The following is a 20,853-nucleotide window of genomic DNA, read 5'->3' as shown; positions in this document are numbered from 1 at the left end:
CGATATTTAGTAAAGAACATCACACTGATTATAAAAGAACATGCGCATATAAGACTTGAGAAACAAAAAACTATTCAAAATCACAAAAATCAATAACAACATAAAAAGAATATGGAAGAATCTTATTCACAAAATGGAGGTGAGCTTAAATACTAACTTGCATTTTCAGTTTGCTTACTACTTAGTATTAAACCTAAAAATATCATTGCACGCATCGCGTGCACAAAAGGCTAGCATTTGGATAAATCATTAATAATCACAAAAATTTATAATAAAATAAGGTACCATTTGGATAAATCATTAACCACTAGTACCAACAAAAGTAAGGATACTAACATTTGAATTATACAAGGGTTAAATGAAAATAAAATATAGAGTCAAGGTTGTTTGTTTTCTCCAAGATTGGATAATCTATTTATATAAATATAGGAAAATGATATAACATTACCCATAAATATATTCAAAGACGTTCCTATCAAAGCAATGGTGTGACATGACACTATCCAATGTATTTGCCAGGTGGCACTCTTCTCAAGCTTGTAATGCACATGTTTACGATCTCATTTAAAAATATTATTTTGCAACTACTAGAATCAAACACATGACCTTTGAAATGAAATGTAAAAGTTTTTAACCACCAATTCACTAAAATTTCAATGTTTAGTATTTCAAGTAAATACTACCTCTGTTTTTATTTAGTTGCAACGTTTTGACTTTCACGCTTGCCAATGTACAATTTCAAATCGTTTTATCTCTAATTGTATGTAAGTAAAAATTATAAAAATTTGATATTATGAAAGCTTACATCGAAACGAATCAAACAAGACCCACATGACTATATTTTGTTTAACATATAAATCAATAAATGTGGTCAAATAAGAGAACATGAATAGTACAATTTGTCAAACGTTGCAACTAAAAAAGAACGGAGGTAGTATAATAAATTCTTATAATTATATGTAACTATAAAGACATAGAACTTTTGATCTTTAATATTTTATTAAGGTAATAACATTCTCTTATATATCCCAGTTCTATTGAAATTGTTATTTCTATCCCAAATTCCTTAAAGTTTTTTTTTCTTTTCTTTAAAGAAAAAACTTTTCATGCCATAATGTCTATTTTTCAATTTCGCACTATACAAAAAATTACGAAAAACTAATAAAATCAATTAGAAAATTTATGAATAATAATATATTTGATAATTGTAACTGACTCGGGGAATCGCGCTGGCAAAAATACAAGTTAGTCATTATAACTTGAAGCGGGTTGAAAAGGGAACCCTTTGCAACTAAAATTTTCTATAAGGGGGTTATTTGCCATTTTTAAAAGAAAGTAAAAAACTTATATGGACATGGTCCACACTAAATTAGTGTGGACCTAATGTTAATTCTTGTGATTTATGAAAAAAAAAGGTCACTTTATAAACAAAATAAATATAAAAGATGAGTAGATATAGATTGTAAAGTTTGACTATGTGAAAAAAAAAGTTACTATGTCACAAAGTGAAAATTTCATCATGATAAACTAATGTAAAAAAGAGTGACTATATTAGAAAAAACAGTCATTATGGTAGATATTCACTGTATAATATAACTTAAAATTTTGAAAAAGTTATTATAAAAAGAGCCACTATGTTAAATAAGTGGCTTTGGTTCACACTCCAAAATAATATTATTGTGGACCATGTCCATACAAGACTAAATCTAAAAGAAAATATTATTTTTAATTGAATTGCAAATTTTCTATAAGGTGGTTATTTGCCATTTTTAAAAGAATTTATTCTTTTTAACAGAAAGTCAGAACTGTAAATAGTTATTTGATACCCCCTCTATCCCATAATATAGTGCCTACTTCATTTTTGGTGGTCAAACTTTAAAATCTTTAACAAAATATTCTCATTTGTATATATAAAAAAACATTTTCATGTGGGATCTTGTTAGATTCGTCTCAATGTGTAGTTTCATAATATCAACTTTTTATATTTTTTATTAATACGAAATTGAAGATATTAAAGGTCAAAGTTACGTCTTAAAGACTGTATAAAAAAGAAACAAACACCATAGTATAGGATGGAGGGAGTAGTTCTTAACAACTTTTCCCAATTCTATATGGATGGAGAATATCCAATAGCAGTATCATATTATTAACATAATACTTCTAGTTTAGGTCACTAGAACATTTAGTTACTTAAACTAACCCACACTCTAGTTTCATGAACTTGTGAACTCTTGCAATTATATATGACACAAGTGAAAGTATTGGGTCAGACCGTCTGACCATTACTTACTGTCAGACGGGCTGAGCCCAATACTCAAATGGCCTAGTAAGAGATGCAGACTTCACCGCCCTTCTTTCCCTTTACCCCTCCCTCCTTCTCACTCAACCCTCCCTGTCTGTGAATGAACTTCTGGATATTCACCTACCAATACATCCCGTGACTCTCTTTCGAAAGCCGGGGTCAGATATATCGGTTTATACACAACCCTGGTTCCGGCCACCCATCCATATTTTTTCCTTCCCTCTGGCACAGGAAGGGGCACACTGATACCTCCAGCCAAGAGGAGTGAGAGAGAGTCCATTATCTTGTATTGTAGCCCCGCTTACTAACTAAATAGTGATTGTTCCAGCCGGATGGAGAAAGATTAGCAATTGGACTCTTCTATAGAATGTATATTGAGAAGGATTCGAACCTTAGCATATACTATATTCAGATACAAGTTTAGATAGAAGGCAACCTTATTGCCAAGATGCAGTTTGGGAAGACGTCGATCGACCCTATAGCAATCATGGAACTCGCCAACATGATAAGTAAAGAAGCGTAAATCAGCTAAGAGGAATGAAGAAGAAGGAGAAAGTGAGAGAAAACAGAGGTTAGAGTTTTGTTTTCTTTTCAGTTGGACTTTGTTTTCTTTCAGTTGGACTTTGTTTTCTTTCAGTTGGACTTTCTTTTCTTTCAGTTAGACTTAACTTTCTTTTCTTTCAGTTGGACTTTCTTTTCTTTCAGTTGGACCAACTGAAAGAAATAATGGGCCAACTGAAAGAAATAATGGACTAACTGAAACAAAATGAAGACTACCTGAAGAAAAATGTAGACTACCTGAAAAAGAATAAAGACCAACTGAAACCCAAGTAAGTCTAACTGAAGCACAAAAACCCACTGAAAAACAAAGAAGACTAACTGAAAACAAAATGAAGACTACCTGAAAAAAAATTGGAACCACCTGAAAAAAAATGAAGACTACCTGAAAAAAAATTGGAACCACCTGAAAGTCGTCCGACCAAGATTATGGTCGGACGAGTCCGACACAATACGTTCTCATGACACAATTACCATCTTAACCAACTTTTAAGTCATGTTTTAAATGTCCATATTATTATATTTGTACCTTTTAAACGTTGAGTTTTTCTTAACATATTTTAATAGGAATGGAAAAAAATGCATAGCAAATTTGTAAAACAGTACCAACCCGTAGCAATACCCGAGCTCAAATGCTAGTTAAAACTTTAAAACATATCATAATCACAATTCTTAATAACATCTTCCAATTCCAGATTCCTCGCCAAACTCTAACTTCAAGAATATAGGGAGCTTAATATGGGAAAGTACAAAATTAACCCAAGTAAACTAATTTTGAATCATCATCGTGAAACAAGTTTCCGAATTCTGATTGGAACATTTTTTGAACCCTACTACCCACCCACATATATGTGTATATATATATATCCTACTACTATATCCTAGAAAATTTCATAAAAACTCACGAAGAATTGGGATCTCAACAGAAAGTCACCAAATATTTGTTTGTTTGATTGTTTCAAGTGAAAAAGATTAGTTTGATTTTCGTGTTCCAAAGGTAGCTAGGTTGATAAATATGGAGATACAGAGTCATAAGTTTGCGCATAAATTTAACCGGCGAGATCTTGGAAATCCTTTCACTAAGCTTTGCGACGATATCATCATGTTTAATATCTTCAATAGACTTCCCGTAGATACTCTGTTGCCATGTAAATTGGTATCGCGACATTGGTATGGCTTGATCACCTCCAAGTACTTTGCGGATAACGCACATCTTAATGACCAAGGTACCAAAAAACTAGCTTTTTCAGTTGTTCGTTCAGTACAAGGTAGACAAATATTGGTAATTGAAGATGTTTACATTAAGAAGACTTTAAACTTGGTGAACGCAGAACGTTTTGATGATATATTTGTCGTCGGATCGTGTAATGGACTTATACTTATACGTAGTCGAGTTCGAGGGTATAACTTAAGGGAATTGATGATATACAATCCTATTATAAAAGAAGTTGTTCCAGTGAGAGAGTCTATGTCTCTTACAGGTCCTTTTTTGAATAAACGTGCATGTGGTATCGTCTTCCATGAATTAACAAACGAGTACAGCATAATTCTGTTAGAGCCCAACGTTAAGGATTCAAATGTCACCTATTATCTTTATGGTTTGAGGACTAAGTTGTGGAGAACACTACTAACCTGTCAATATTGGCCTTCGTCACATCTGACAAGTGTTAACCTAAGTGATATTGTTTGTTGGTGTGTATTACACATAAATCAACCTCAACTTGATGAAGACAGATTTGGGGACAGGGCTGTAATGGTTTATAATATCGTCAATCAAACTTTGCAAGTCATTCCTCATCCACTTCATAATTCAGACGTTAACCTTACCTTTGGTATTCCAGGCGATCCTCATTTGAACCTTCCAAATTCATATTCTACGGCAGCTGGGGATATCAACGGTAAGTTCGTTCACTCAGAATGTGGTCTTGATGATATCGTCTACTTATCAGTTCTTGATAACTCCAATGGTTATTCTTGGATTAAAGCTCATGTGATAGATCTACGAGCTAAATTCAAACACATTTTATCATTTTCAAAGTACTGGGGTTTCTTCCGGATAATTCAAATCATTGATGGTGAATTAATCTTAGTAGCGGAATCTGAAAGAATATTTAGGTATAATATAAACTTGAATAGTGTAAAGGAGATTCATAAACCAAGATACATGAAACCCGAAATGCTAATCAAGTGTGCAAGTGCTACAAAGAGTTTCGTATCCCTGAAAAAATCTTAGGTTAACAATTTTTTGCTTTCGATTGAAAGTGTATGAGATCACTTTTTCAATTTTTTAGGAATAATGTTCAAGAGGTTTTATTTTTGAAGAATGTTCAAGATCACTTTTTTTTTTTTGAAGTAATGTTCAAGATCAGTTTTTATTGATTTTTAATATATAAGTGCTAAAGCTATATTTTGTGTAAATTGTTATTTTGTATAATTTATTAGTGAATTATCTTTATAAGCTCTTTTCTTAAGAGTTGGATCCCACACCTATCCCCGTACACTCATGGTGATAGCACTGATTGATGAGGGGGAAAAGTGCATTGTCAATGACATTTTTTATTATACTTGTAAAATCAGATAATATAGTTCAACAGATAAACTGACGTGCATCAAACCAATAGAAATTGACTAATAGAAGATTTAATTACAACAAAAAATTCACTGTTTGCAACCGCAATAATACAAATATGAAAAATTTGTAATCATATAAAACTACACCCAAAAAATCACGAGCACGGTTGTTCTTGTTCTATAGGCCGCACCTATGATGCTGCTAATTTCATTTTGCCTGTCAATTGGCAAGAAACAATATGTATATCCGTATTGTTAACTTCTTATATGATAAGTTTCTGATTCCCCCTCGGATTTTAACAATATATTTGCATCATATAAATTATAAATACAATGTTGACCTCAAACTCGAAAATCAGATTTTTGAACCAAAACCTCATCTTCATCTGTGACATTGATGTGGTGTGGTGTATGTCCTCAGCTTTGAGGTGCGGATGACACTTCCTTTCACCTACCTTTCTTTGCCATCTTCAGGTTCTTACACATTCGGATACTTGCCGGGGTTACCTCCACAAGTTCATCCTCCTGAATGTACTCAATACAGTCGTCAAGACTGTAATCTTGTGGTGTATCTAGAACCACTGTATATAAATGGAAAGGGGTCAAGTCAGAATCAGATTCCACAACTATTAGTCACCCCAAATAACATGAAAAGTCTGAACTCCACAAAAGTGTGATATTTATGTGTTCTGGTGATGTTAATCAGAAAAGTGATATGTGAATTACTTATATGACAATTTTTGTTTTTGGGTAGTTACTTTTGCTGACATAAGTGAGCATTAACAGAGATGTGATGATGCAACAAGGATCAACTGAATCACATGCCTTGACAGAAATTTATGCTATCAAAGAATGAGCTCGATTTTGCTAATGAATATTGGTAAAGTAATGTCCACTGAACTGAGGAATCTAAAGATCATTTTTATGCACAAGGTAAAAGCAGAAAATGAAAGCAATCTCCACGACTTTACCTGTCTGTTCTTTGTTTGAGCGAACGTTTGTTGCAGCCTTCTTCTTGCACACATTCAGTGATAGGTCACCAGGTCTCTGATGAATGCCAACTATCTGACCTTTGTAAACGTCTGCTCCGGGTGCAATGAACATCTTGCCTCTCTCTTGTGAACTAGCAAGGGCATAAGATGTTGAAGTACCATCCTCAAATGCAACCTGGCTCATCATAATTTAGAGATGGTTGATCAAACTGGATGAACATATGTTGGAATTAAAACATGGTTATGCTGTTCAATAATTCATTTAAAATTTTGACGGAAAAAGAGTAGCCAATATCTAAGGCATCTATACAGTAACCAAGGAACCAAGAGTCAAATCTTACCAGTGAACCCTGATCACGAGTACTGATCTCACCAGCCCAAGGTTCATAACCATCAAATATTGTGTTCAGGATTGCAGTACCTCTAGAAGCAGTTAAAATTGCATTTCGCAATCCCAGAAGACCACGGGTCGGTATTTTGTATCTGACAACTGTTGTGTTTTCAGACCTGGGGTAAAATGAGATGAGAAGATGACCAGCATCAAACAAACTATTGGAAGTAGCTTTGGTAGCAAATATGAACAATTTAACAAAGTTGACAGCAGCTAAAACTTAATTAAGTCGTGACACTTCAAACTTTTGGCAAAATTTGTTCATGTAAAACACGTTTGGTAATATTGAAGAGTCATCTAGCAAGAGCATAACTTTTGCATAAAAACAGATAGCTACACCAACGGAATTGTCCAAACTCCAAGTCGTCCAAGATAATCTCACAATTAGGAATCAAAAGTAAAAGTAATAACATTACAGACAGTGATCAGAGGCAGCAGAGAAGCCTACAGCTATTTTAACACAACGTCGATACATTGTATTCAGTTCTCCATTGCTAAATAGCATGCTATTCTGAGCTACGAGGCCGTTTGGGGAAAAAAATATACCCTCTTCTTTTTCGTTTAACTCTAATCTGCTTCTCTAGGATAAGGGATAGGAGATAGGAGATAGAGCACATATTCGTACATCTGAAGACCCAAAAATCACTGGTTGTAGTCCAAAAGTTGCTGTCATAGATATTTAACAATAATACATGAATATTACTAATTTTAGTTATCCAATTTCACCAAATCCACAAGGGTCCGGATCCTCTCTGTTCTTCAGTGATTGGTTCAGGACATATCCACAGATACATGTCAAAGATTTTATTAACTCCTAACATACAGGAGTGTGAAATATCCCGAAACACGAAAAATATCAAGAAATTATGTGATATGGTCCATGGACATGATAGTAGCAACAACCAACAAGGCAACAACATAAGGGAAGATAATGTCAGGAAAGCATCACAGAAGCTATCACATACCCGACATTCTCCATATTAAACATCTGTCCACGTCTTTTACCCAGAAGTTCAACAACGGCACCCATATGCTCTTCTGGCACCTCTACTGTTGCAATCTGCAAGATGTATGACAATGATTTTACATACGATATAAAACAGGCGACATGTAGCATGATTAAGTCATCCACTTCTTCAGCTTGATCGAAGTAGCCACTATGCATATTCCTCCTCAAGATATATCCAAGACTAATATGCTCACTAACATGTAATAGAAAAAAAGTAATAGAAAAAAAAGCATGGCAAATTCAAACGCAATCTTTTTTTTTAAACTTATAGTATCTGATGCAGTCATTTCTTTGGCAACCCTTTACCAACAACCACAACAGGAGTTCATAGTTTACAATCAGAGACTTGGCACCTTGACAAATGAATATATGGTTTCTTCAGGCATACTTTTACATACTCCCTCCGGTCTTTATTAGTTTACCCCTTTCTTTTGCACAGAGTTTCAGGAGAAATAATGTTGTGGGTCATAGAAAGAAAGAGAAACTAGTATTTTATATTAAAGTTGAATGTATGTGTGATGAAAAGTTAATGGCCCCATTCCAAAAATAGAAACAAAAGAAAGGGGTAAACTAATAAGGGACATCCCAAAAAGAAATAGGGGTAAACTAATAAAGACCGGAGAGAGTATATGCTAAATTTAGAGCCTGAAATTTTCAAAATGTGGCTAAAACTTGAATGTACATATCCCATTTTGATCTAAAAGTGCATGATGCCTGGGATTCTGAGAGATCAGTATCATCCAAGTATCCTGCACTTTGATTCAATCAAAGAATGGCCACAATGTGGCTATATAATTTATACAAGTGGATGATTTTCACTCATACAGGATTCACATTTTGTAAGAAACTAAAGCAAAACAGAATGTTGAAAAGTCCGAGAATGAGCTTACCAAGGCACACGAGTACATACTCATATATCGTCATCTATTATTCTTAGGGGGCGTTTGGTATGAACGGGATAAAGGGAACGGAACAAAGAAAGGGGTAGAGGGGGAAAGGAAACTAGAACCCTTTGATGAAAAAGGTTGTTTGGTTGGTATATAGCATTCAACCTCTCTTGCTCCTCTCACCATTGCTCCACCAATACTCTCTTGATGTGCTGCTGCCCCCTTTTCTTCCTCCACGGCTGCGGACCCTCACCTTTCCACTTCCTCCACCACCGACCCTCGCCTTTCCACTGCCTTCACCACCGCCTGTCTCTTGGTCGAATTTGAGGTCTCAGAGGTTGCATTCGACCATCTAAAGCCATTTTTAATGATAAGAAGTATTTCCCCATTCCCACTCTTGTTTTTCGTTGGTGGTGGATGGTATTTCAGGGGTGGTGAGTAAGTACCATGGGTGGTGGATGGGTTTTCCGGGATGGTGGCTAGTTTTTCGTGGGTGGTGGATAGGTTTTCGAGTTAGTGGCTGATTTTTCGTGGGCTTTGATTGGGTTTTGGGGTTGATGGTGGGTGGCTTTTGTGGTTGGTGGTGGATTTCGATGTGGTAGGTGGGCTATGGGGCGACGTTGGTGGTGGTTTCTGAGGTGGCTAATGGGCTACTGGGCAGCATTGGTGGTTGGAAGGTGGGTCAGACAGTGGTGCGATGGTCACCGTGGCAATCAATAATAGGTCCAAGTGACCATAGAGTAGAGGAGAGAAAGGGTGCCTGAAAACTTAGGGGAGTAGGGAATGGATTAAAAGAGGACTTTGGAGGAAAGGATGGGGTAAAGAAAATGACTTAACGTGAAAGGGAATCAAAACCTTTTTTAACCTTACCCTTTCTTGGATCCCCTAAACCTATTCCCCCGCTAATTCCTGCTTACGAGAAAAATCATACTTCATGCGTTCCTCCAATTCGATCCTTTATTTCCTAAATTCATATACCCAACAAATACTTTTTGCATACTTCTCACTAGCGGCCAGAAGAGAGAAAGGGAGGAAGAGAAAAGGAAAAGACAGGAGCAGGCGGTTGAATAATTACCTCAAAAGGTTCATATAGCTTGTCATCCACCTTTTTGCTAATGACTTTGGGAGGACCAACCATGAACTCGTATCCTTCTCTTCTCCTATGACACAGACAATATCAAAGTTGAGCAAGAACGCAAGTATATATAGAAAGACGGAATAAAAGATGAGCGTCTTACATATTTTCTATCAATATTGTGATGTGCAACGTTCCTCGTCCACTAACAATGAAAGTATCAGAAGTTTCCCCGTCTTCAACTTTCATTGCCAAGTTTCTCTCAAGCTCGCGATATAGCCGATCCCTGAGGTTTCTACTAGTTACATATTTTCCCTAAAGGATAAAAAAATACTTCAATGGTGTAACCATGTAAGAAAGTTCAGTAAATATAATTTAGTTCAGTATGAGAGCAGGAGAGGCACATGAAATTTCATTCCAGTCAGCACAGAATGCGACACAAAAGTTATTAATTTTTGTAATTACTTCCTCCATTTCATAATACTCGCTACACTTTCCATTGTGGGAAGTTTCACATTACTTGCTACACTTCCTTTTTGGGCAATAAACTCTCTCTATCTCTCTCCTCTCACATGGGTCCCTTTTCTTTTTACTCTCTACCTCTCTCTTCTCCGAAAATTGCCTAGGAGTTCGTGAATTGAGAAGTGTAGCGAGTAAAATGAAACGGAGGAAGTATAAAAATCTAGTGATCTACTGTATAACCAATGTTTTGCTCCACAAATTCAAGCAGCATTTTCTGTGCACCAAAGTCACGATACATACCTCACGGCCAACAAATGGAGACGTATTAATTGAGAACGCCATCTTGACAGTAGGCTCCTCAACCTTTATTGCAGGTAATGGTTTCCCAAAAACTTTATCAGCAATTGTCTCTCCAATCTAAGGAAAACAAGAAAAACTTTGATCAAGATAAAACTATAACAAGGAGGAGCTCCATTCAGCTAACTACAAGTCTCATAAAAGTGAATTTCAGAACAACAAACAAAAATCTCACCTGAATGTCTCCAATTCCACAAACAGCACATATGTCTCCTGCTTCTACAGACGCCACAGGAGCTCTATGGAACTGCTCATATACAAAAAGCTCACTAACCCTCGCATATCTGCATGCATCATCTGATGTGCATACCTGAAAACAATAAGAATTAGAAAATATTCTCCGCTGCCATCCTTTCCCCAAATCAATGCTAAAACACAATTGGAGAGCTTCAAACTTAAGTAAATAACAGAACTCTAAAACTATTAGTGAACTGTGACCTAGGAAGGTGCAGGAAGGAACAAAAAAGCACAGTTTGACTTGAAAAAACATAATCAAACAAGCATTCTGCAAGGCTCGTAAGTACTATGGACCCATATAAGCTGACAATAGAAAGGCTCTTAGAATCAGAAGTCCGAAGTCAAACACTCATAGTTATTGGGTAGACATCACATCCTAGGGATGACTGATGCACAAGATTCTGCTTAAGCAGCTCAATATGGTCATCCATCTGTTCTGGATTTTGAAATCGGAACTTTATCAGCAGAAACCATCAGTTAAATCTGCTCACAGAACTCCATATTGTCCAGACTGAATTAAATCTGGAGGAAACTGGCGATGGCTTCTGAACCACTGGCAGTATCCTTTTGGGTTTGTTAATATTTCATTAAAGCCCCCAGAAAAGGGGAACTTTTAGGTAGACTATGCAGTGCAAACGCCAACAACAACCAAACAAAAGTAAATAAGCTACAGTAGAACCCCAATCACTTAGACACTACAGTAGCCGCCAAAATGAGCATTACAGAATTTTTCTATAAGATAAAAAAAGATACCAAATTGTGCCAACTTACCTTGACATCCTTCCCCTTTTCAAGAGCACCAGCATGCAAGCGCCCAATCGCTATCCTCCCTTTATGTTCATCATACTCTATGTTTGTAACCTACTCGTGACAGGACAAAAAATGTTGTTACGGTAGATGAAACTGAACAAATTGAAACATAGAGAGACAAAAAAAAAAAAAAAAAAAAAAGAATGCCTAAGAAACTGAAGGAAGGAATGCGGGTTAAACAAAATTACTACCCACTGTATACAACATTCTACAAGCTGAAAGAATAATACTCTAAATCTACTGCATGTTGACTGTTTGACTTTGGGCTTCTGTCATCAGTAATTAAATTATAGTAACAGGAACAACACTGATGATGAAATATTGAAATGTATCAGTCAGGTCATCAGCTAGTTAAGCCTCTCATCAAAGTTAAAATAATACTCTAAATCTGCATGTGCCTAGCTCTTACGTTTATTATTCATTTATGCTACTGTATATATTCAATGAGATCAAGCTTATGTATAAATCATTTCTACCACTTCTTTTTATTGATGCAGTGCAATTCTGCCATGACGAGTAGCAATGTCATGGACATTTCCAAGCATAGGATACTGAAAGAATACAAAATCAAGGGCCTGGAGAAAGTGGAGAAACATCAAAGACCAATATGAAAAGAAAGGCTAAAACAGATTTAAGGAACAACCACTAACAAGCATTTGTAAGGCACCATCTTTTTCAATACGTGGCCCAGGAATGCATCTGATTACAGACTCAAAAAGGGGTCCAAGATCATCGGCTAATTTGTCAGGAGAGAGTCCGGCCTTTCCTTTGATACCACTTGCATATACTACTTGAAAATCACACTGAATAAAAACAGAAGGAAAACAACATCAGATAAATCACAAGAAAATACATGATAAAACTGAACAGTTGTTAAATGCAGACTTTATGTACAAAGATTGGTACTTGAATCCAGTTCATCCACCTTTAGTCATGAATGTGATCATGACTACTGAAAAAAAATTGCAACCTTTAAGGCAGGAGCAACACTATCAAACTATAGTAAGACCAATTTACAAAAACCGCATACAACAAAAACATCATTCCCCTTTCTAGGTAGGGAGGAGGGTTAAATATACACAGCCTTCTCCCTGCAATAATAAAGAGGTTGCTTTCATTTGACCCTTATTCTAATCTGATTGCGTGCTACTCAATTGTGAATAAAAATTGCAGACAGTTCTACAAGAAGCTACAGGCTTAATAATCAGATATGAACTGAAGGGTGCCAAATATGTAAGAGAGCTACCTGTTCATCTGTTGCATTTAATTCAATGAAGAGCTCAAAAGTAGAATTGATGACGAAATCAGGACGAGCAGATGGTCTATCTATTTTATTAACCACAACCACAACAGCATGTCCGAATTCTAATGCCTTCTTTAGGACAAATCTCGTTTGTGGCATAGGACCCTCAACTGAATCCACCTAAACAATTAGTGAAAAGTGCATCAGTAATAAGTAGAATAAATCCAGAAGCAGAACTACATAATCTTACACTACGAATTCTAGGATGAAAGTGAACAGTATGTCAGCATATCCATTGAGAAAATAGGACCACATTTCTAAATCATATCAAAACATTGAGAGATCAAGATGGTGGGAGAAATTAAAGATACTGATTGCTAAGGACTGCTAAAACTCATTGCAAAGGAGTAAGAACTGCTGACTTGCACTTCCAAAATCATTAAGCAGTGTCATATAAACAAAACCATAATGCCATAGTACCCCACTGCCTCTCACAAGGCTCATGCTTAGTGCAACACATGAGAGGTTATGTGTACCAAGGCTTTATTCTTAGATAAGAAAAATTACACAGCTTTACTCCTATAAGGAAAAATATCCTGTTTCTTATAGACAATTGACTACGATTACAGATAAGCTAGAACACTCCAAAAACATAGATGTTGTAATACAATATGGTGGGACGCCGCAACCCCCCCCCCCCCCCCCCCAATATGAAACTTCCACCTACATTTTTGATCTGTAAGATATCAATGTATTCAAGAGATTAAAAACAAGATCTAATACTTGGTCAATGGAGCTAAAGCATCAACATAAATCCTTTTCCGGCCAATGAATTTTTCTCAATCCTGTGTCTTAATCATTACACTAAACACCTCGCAGAGCCTATAGATCAAACAAAAAGCAATAGGTGTTCTTAGATATGTTTCATAACTTAAAATTTTTCAGATACTTAGATGTGCTACGCAAACTTTAAACAGGACGACCTCGAAAGAGATGAAGTATAAATGCAATGCAAGCATTAATCTCACAGGATTGCTCATTCCAGTGACACAAAGGAACGAATTGGTGTAGCCCGGAACATTTTACGCTTTGTTACATGGAATACAACAGCTACGTGGTTCTATCTATCTTGTTCACAAGCATACAATAGTATTACATACAGCATTCCAGTTTGCACATTCTAGACTTTGGTTCACAGAGGACAGGTGAGGTCAGCAAATTAGGTGCCACAAATAGTAATAAGTACATCGAAAAGTGGTCAAATGCAAGACATTATAAAAGAGGCACATGAGTTTTACCACTAAAAGAACACCTTCAACCATATTCAGTATGCGTTCCACTTCACCTCCGAAGTCAGAATGCCCTGGAGTATCTATGATGTTAATTTTTGTATCTTTATACGCAATTGATGTGTTCTTGCTAAGAATGGTGATTCCTCTTTCGCGTTCGAGATCATTAGAGTCCATAATCCTCTCTTGTACTTGCTGGTTGTCACGGAACACCTGAAAAGGGTGATCAGCAGAGTGCATGAGAAATTTTGTATTTCCTGCTAGAGATTAGAACAGATAATATACAGTTCAAGACTACTGTAACAGGCGACCAAAAGATACCACAGTATAAAATGGCTTCCCAAACCTGGCATACTTTTTGCATAGCACCACAATGAAAAGGAAATAAAGCAACTCTAGTGTGAGATAAAGCTAAATTGTCACAAAGAGAGCTTGTTGCTTAGTTTCAGTCCGACCTTTGCTTGCTTCAGCATAGCATCAACGAGAGTTGTTTTCCCGTGATCTACATGAGCAACAATAGCTATGTTCCTTATGTCATTTCTCCTCATCAGCTGGCCCTTTTTCTCTGGAAAAGCATCAGACAACAAGCACTGGGAACTCATATACCAACATTCGCCACGAAAACAAGCAAATTAAGAATGAAGCACGTAACCATTACTGCAAAAGCATAACCAAACTAAAAAAATGTTTCGTCAAATTTACAGAGTGGCATATATATTGACCAAAACTCAAAGTCGAGATCTACAGTTCAGTGCACATATATTAACATTGCTTTTCACACCTCATTTTTTGTCACAAAAAACATGAATAATAGCAGTATGGATCATGTTGGTTCAAATTATATGGATCCTTACCAGTTACCTCTATGTCTGACCAATCAAGACTAGTGGAGAGGTTGGTTTTAAAAGATTGTCGAGAAGGACGACTTCAATAAAAGGGATGAATAGTTAAAGTAAAAGCACTACAAGTGAAAATAAAGATATAAGGAAACTTATATAGCCACTCATAGCAATAACATGCCTTTTAGCATCAATGAAACACACCGAGTCAAATTATTCTGATCGAAATTTGACCCGATCCGATTATTTAGGTTTTGAACAAGATTTCACAACCAAAATTATCGACACCCGATGAGCCTATAAATTCTAGGGTTTAGGGTTGAACCCGCCAGACCCAATTGACCCGATATTCTGAATAAATTTTAGAAGAATAATCTCTTCTAAATATAGAATGTAGTATTCTAAAAAATATAGCTGATAAACTATAAGATGTATCATATTAATATATACATGAAATAACTGTTCACTTTCCTAGTAACTTCAACATCTTTGATTTATTATTGTTGAACATCGTTTATAGAACCATTATCGATCTAATTTTTACCATTTTTATTGGTTTGAGTCATATACATCTTACAATTATGATTGCTATATCATACTAAGCATGAAACAACAGTTACACAAACGAATAATACTCATGTATTATGACAACATGAAAATGAATACTTGATAAAAAGATGTTACTAACCCGTATTATGACCCTAACCCAACTCCAAACACAGACATTCAACCTGTAGAATACAACCCCTATTCAACTCAAACCCAGATTTAACAAATCGAACCTGTTTGACAAGTCCAGGTCAAAGTCATAAAAGACATTCTTCAAATTATATATTTCCTTAGACCTAAGGCCTAGTAGCACTTAACTTCCAGTAGTTGTCTTCCAATTTAAATGTCTTTGATGATATTAGATTTTAGCAACTTATTGGATCCATACCACCTAGAGGTGGGAAAAGCTTACCAACTCGAACCTAACCCGAAATAACGGGGTATAATTAGGATTTTCAACACATGAAGTAATTAGGTTAACATGATAACCCATTTAATCTAGTCTTGTGTGACCAAAGCCACCCATATGACATAGTCACCCTTTTTTTGATATAGTTACCTTTTAAAATCTTAAGTTATACTAATCTATAATTATTGAACATAGAGACAATTGTTTTTTTTGGCATACAATCACCCTTTCTTATATTAGTTTATCATAACGAAATTTTCACTTTATGACATAGTAGCCTTTTTTCTCACATAGTCACCCTTTACAATTTATATCTACTCCTCTATTACATTTATATTTTTAATATAGAGTGACCTTTCTTTTCCATAAATCACATCTACTAGCATTAGGTCCATACAAATTTAGTGTAGACTAGGTCCATATAAGTTTTTTACTTTACTGAGATGGATTAGATTAGGGTTGACATTAGCAACCCTGGAACAACCCGCTTTGGCTCAGGACGGGCTGAGATTTCACGGTCCAGGACCGGACTGTAAAATTCACGGTTTGGTTAGGCTGGTGCACAAGTTGAAAAATCTTGGCCCACACCAGTTTGTTACCCGTTTTCACGGTTCGTGAAACGGTTCTGGCGGTTCGTGGGCCTAGCGGGTTGGCGGGCTTGCATGAGAATTTTTATTTCAAAGTTATACAATCATTTATTATCGTTAAATAAAACCTTTAAAATTAATTAAAATATATACAATTATTGATATTAATGAATAATTTCATAATTTTTGAATTTGATTGAATTATAATATATGCAATTTGATTAAAATATATACAATTTGATTAAAATAAACAGGTCCAGTTCATGGGCTGGGCTGGACCGGTTTCGTGGATCGGGATGAGCGGTTTTAATAGCACACTTTCGTGTACTGGGTTCAAAAAATCTAGCCCACGATCCATCCACCAATTTTAGGCTTTTCACGCGTTCAGCCCACGCGGCCCAAGAGGCGGGCCGAGCTGGATTGGCCCGCACTATTGGCCATCTCTAGAGATTGGTGGGGCAGATGCTTTGAGAAGATGGAGGAGGAGGAGTTTTGTGTGTTCCTCACAACAGCATGGGCGATATGGGGTTCTAGATGTCGTGTCTTGATAGCAAATGAGAGGAGTGAACCTGGTGATACACTTGGTTATGCGATGAAGATAAGCAGCGAGGCTTTGGAGTCTCGCCCAACACCTGCAGCATCGAGCTCCGTGCTCTCAACCTACCCCACTTTGTGGGCAAAACCTGCTCCCTTTGGATTAAGGTAAATGTTGATGCGGGCTTGGTGGGTTCTTTGGGGTGTGGTATTGGTGTTGTGTGTCGGGACAACATGGGTGAGATTCATTCCAGTTTCATGAGGTGTGCGAGACCTGAGTTGCGGAGGTGAAGGCAATTTTCTATGGGTTGAAGATGGCTTTGGAGCTAAGATATGCACAAGTGGAACTTGAAAGCGATAGTCTCTTGGCTATCCAAGCTTTAAGAAGCAAGAAAGGGGGTGCTAGTGATTTTGATTTAATAATTGATGATGTTCTAGACTTTGTTAGTTCTTTTCTAATGTTGTATAATAAGGTTGCTCATATGTTAGCTCATCTCGAACCCTTGGAGATTGCAAGCGTTTGTGGGTAGATATCTCGAAGGATGTCATTTATATTGCTTTGGAAGATATAATATGATCCCCTTTCATGGGTTTCCCTAAAAAAAAAACAAATAAATAGGCATTGCTTTGTATTTCTGACCACCTATTATGTTACTTCCTCTTCCCTATTAAAACCTACTTTATTGTTTAGAGTTCTAAGAAAGTTAAAGTTACTGTTATTATTACTATGCCTAAAGGTGCATATGATGTTTTCTTCCTAAATATATAAAAAGGTATGAGGATACAAACTTTCTTAGAACTCGAACCAATACATACATTTTAATACATTTTTTTCCCGTTCACTATATCATCATACTCCCTCCGTTTCACAATATAAGGCACGCACGATGTTCGAGGTCGAACTTTGATCATTAATTACTCTCAATTTATGTTGATAGAAAATTTAAAAAAATAATATTCTTATAGTATTTTTCAAGACGAATCCAACGGTATAATTTTTATAATTTTTATTCATTGTATTTGAGAGATATTTGTGGTCAAAGCAAATTTTTGTAAAGCGTGAATGTCTTATATTTTGAAACACAGAGAGTAATATACATCAAGATTTAATAGGCGTTCATGCACTCACTCATGCACAATATTTTCCGTTTTGAGTTCAGATATAAAGTCAGCAACTCAGCATTCCAGCCCTACATTGTTTATCTAGCTAAATCACAGCTAAACTCGATTCATCAGGCCGTAATCTCATTTCCTATTGTTTTTGTCATGGTCAAAGTACGAAATTATACACAATTTCTTTCAATTAAGAAAAATCATCATCATCAAACGAATATTACAGAGAAAGCAGGGTCACAGTTTGGAAGTCATGCATCATTTTAAATTTTTAACTCCCTCCGTTTGCTATCAGTTGTTCCACTCTAACTTTCGCATTCGGCACGAGTTAATCAGTTCAAAACCACCAAAAATCACCATTCTACCATCAAGCTGAATCACTTTAATTCATCACATAAACATTCAAATACCTAACTCCTTATCATATTCTAAAATAACAACAAATTATAATAAAAAAAGCATCATAATTAAGAGTAAGAAATTGATGAAGAAATGAGCTACCAGAAGGAGTAGCAGCAGTAGTTCCAGCAGCAGAACATTGAACAGATGCTCCAAAAGAACGTTGCTGAACATGAGAAACCTGCGACTTCTTCGTCAAAGAAGCCGAAGATAAGGCGGAGCAATTAAGCAATTGATTCGGCAATTTCGAAGCTAACGAAGCAATCTTAGCAGAATTCTTCGTCGAAGAGTTAGGGTTTCTGGAGAGAGAAAATGCAAGAGAATTGTGATTACAAATTGTAATTGCAGACTCCATTTTTTGGCGCTCCCTCTTTCTCTCTCCTCTGTGCTTGAAGTTTTGGGGAGAGATGATAGAGTGGAGAGCAATGAAAGGAGGAAAACTAAAATGAGGAAGAAGAGTTGTTTTATGGTTCGTTTCATTTTTTTGCGTTATCCTTCTTTTTTTGATTTTTGGCGGCTGAGGATCGAACTTGTGGCATTTGGGCATTTCACTGCTTCAGTTGCCTTAATAGCCACAGGAATGTGAAGAAGTATGTTTTTTTGGGTTTGACTGTTGAGGAAAAAATAGTTGGATGATGATAAGGTTGGGCCATATTGAGGGTTTTGCCATTTTTCATCGTTGTTATAATATGTTCCATTTATGAACTTTCCGCCCTGTTTGGCAAATAAAGGTTAGCTGTTAGAGTTTAGAGTTTTGTTAGAGTTTTAATTTTTTGTTCGGCAAATTTGACAAATTTTTTTTTTATAAATGTGTTTGGTAACAATTAACTTATTGTTAAAAGTTTATTGTTATTTGTTTGAGTAAAATGACATTTATAGACATTTTAATACAAGTGTGGTAGTATTATTAGAGGCAAAAAAAGTCATTAAGCATATTTGTACCTAATCCTCTAAATTAGGAGCTTTTTCATTTTGAGAGTTCATTCCAACACTCTGTCTAAAACTCTATTTATCAAACACCTCTTTTAGAGTTTTTGACTAGTCAAAACTCAAAAAGTGGTCCAAAATTTTTTTTGCTCCAAAACTCTAATTGTCAAACACCTTGTTGTTTTTCTTAATAGTTGTATTATATTGATCAGAAATATTTATTAATGCACAACTTTGACCATTAATATGTTTACTTTTGTATTATAAAATTTATTTTAAATTAGTATTTGAAAATGTTCATTACGATTAACCTAATAACATTCATTTATTTTTACATACTAGCAAGTTAATATGGTCAAAGTTAGTATCTAAATGATGTAAAAAGTCAAAAATATGACGCATTTATTTAAAAACAAAAGAAGTAATGTATTATGGTAGTAGTTTAGTGACTCAAATACTCAAAATCTATTATGAAAAAGGCTTACCTAACTTCTTACTTTAAAGAAAAAATTGATCAAGATGTTGCATTCAAACAAAGGTGATATTTGATATTACATTTTCTTTACCTAATAAACAACATTGAATTCCCGTCAAAAAAAAAAAAACAACAACATTGAATTAAACCAACTATCTTTTATTGGTTTTTAAAAAATGAATTTCACATTATATGTTTACACTTGATTGAACCTAAACAAGTTTCTAAATTGTAGGATATTAATAAATAGATAAAAAAGATCAAATGGATTGAAAAAAATAACTTCCAAAAAAATCACAACTCTTTAAGTTATGACTGTAAAATTGACATGAATTGTATTTCAACTGAAATAAAGATCACGAGATAGAGTTGAAACACAAAATGGAGATATAAAAGAGGTCTAACGTGGTTCAATTTCTACTCTAAGATTCACATCCCTTAAATCAACTAATTAATACTAAATTCCTTATATATCACTCAAGATACAAGAGGCTCCCCAACACTTAGCTATAAGTTAGAGATGATCAAGGTCGACTTGGCTAGAAAAATGCCCGGGTTTTGGGCAGAATTCTTAGGCCTGGTTTCTGGGCTTAATCCAACCTAATTTAAAATTTTTTAGGATGTGTTTTGGGACTTGGGCAGTTGAAAAATGAGTTTTTTAGTTTGAATTTTTACTAGTGCGAAAAGTTTGGTATAATTGGCCCAAAACAACGGGTGTTAGGCACAAAACGGCCCAATGTTTGACCTAGCTCGACATGTGGGTTGATGCCGGGCTGATTTATTTTGTGACGACCCAACCCGAAGCCCAACCCACCCTTTAATGACCTCTAATATAAGT

General features: G+C 35.6%; 1 protein-coding gene across 1 annotated transcript; it reads right to left on the bottom strand.

Annotated features, from left to right (window-relative positions):
• Window positions 1-5,460: 5,460 nt before the first annotated feature.
• LOC104884155 (putative elongation factor TypA-like SVR3, chloroplastic) lies at window positions 5,461-19,066 on the bottom strand. The gene is made up of 14 exons (XM_010668752.4): window positions 18,716-19,066; window positions 14,639-14,748; window positions 14,193-14,396; window positions 12,898-13,074; window positions 12,302-12,454; window positions 11,613-11,702; window positions 10,780-10,914; window positions 10,548-10,664; window positions 9,949-10,100; window positions 9,786-9,870; window positions 7,780-7,874; window positions 6,765-6,930; window positions 6,403-6,598; window positions 5,461-6,012 (listed from the first exon to the last, which is right to left on the bottom strand). The coding sequence occupies exons 1-14, from the start codon at window positions 18,966-18,968 to the stop codon at window positions 5,879-5,881; spliced, it is 2,067 nt and encodes a 688-aa protein (XP_010667054.1). The 5' UTR covers window positions 18,969-19,066; the 3' UTR covers window positions 5,461-5,878.
• Window positions 19,067-20,853: the final 1,787 nt, after the last annotated feature.

The sequence above is a fragment of the Beta vulgaris genome, chromosome 3, assembly GCF_026745355.1.
Source record: "Beta vulgaris subsp. vulgaris cultivar EL10 chromosome 3, EL10.2, whole genome shotgun sequence".
In the NCBI taxonomy this organism is placed as follows: Eukaryota; Viridiplantae; Streptophyta; class Magnoliopsida; order Caryophyllales; family Amaranthaceae; genus Beta; species Beta vulgaris.
This window is presented reverse-complemented; position numbering and strand designations above follow the sequence as displayed.

Excerpts from the sequence above, each read along its gene's own strand:
- LOC104884155 (XM_010668752.4), bottom strand. The coding sequence starts at position 18,968 with ATGGAGTCTGCAATTACAATTTGTAATCACAATTCTCTTGCATTTTCT. Across the intron at positions 10,915-11,612 it reads AAAAGGGGAAGGATGTCAAG|GTATGCACATCAGATGATGC; the intron begins GTAAGTTGGCAC and ends TATTGTTTTCAG. Across the intron at positions 10,101-10,547 it reads CTCCATTTGTTGGCCGTGAG|GGAAAATATGTAACTAGTAG; the intron begins GTATGTATCGTG and ends TTTATCCTTTAG.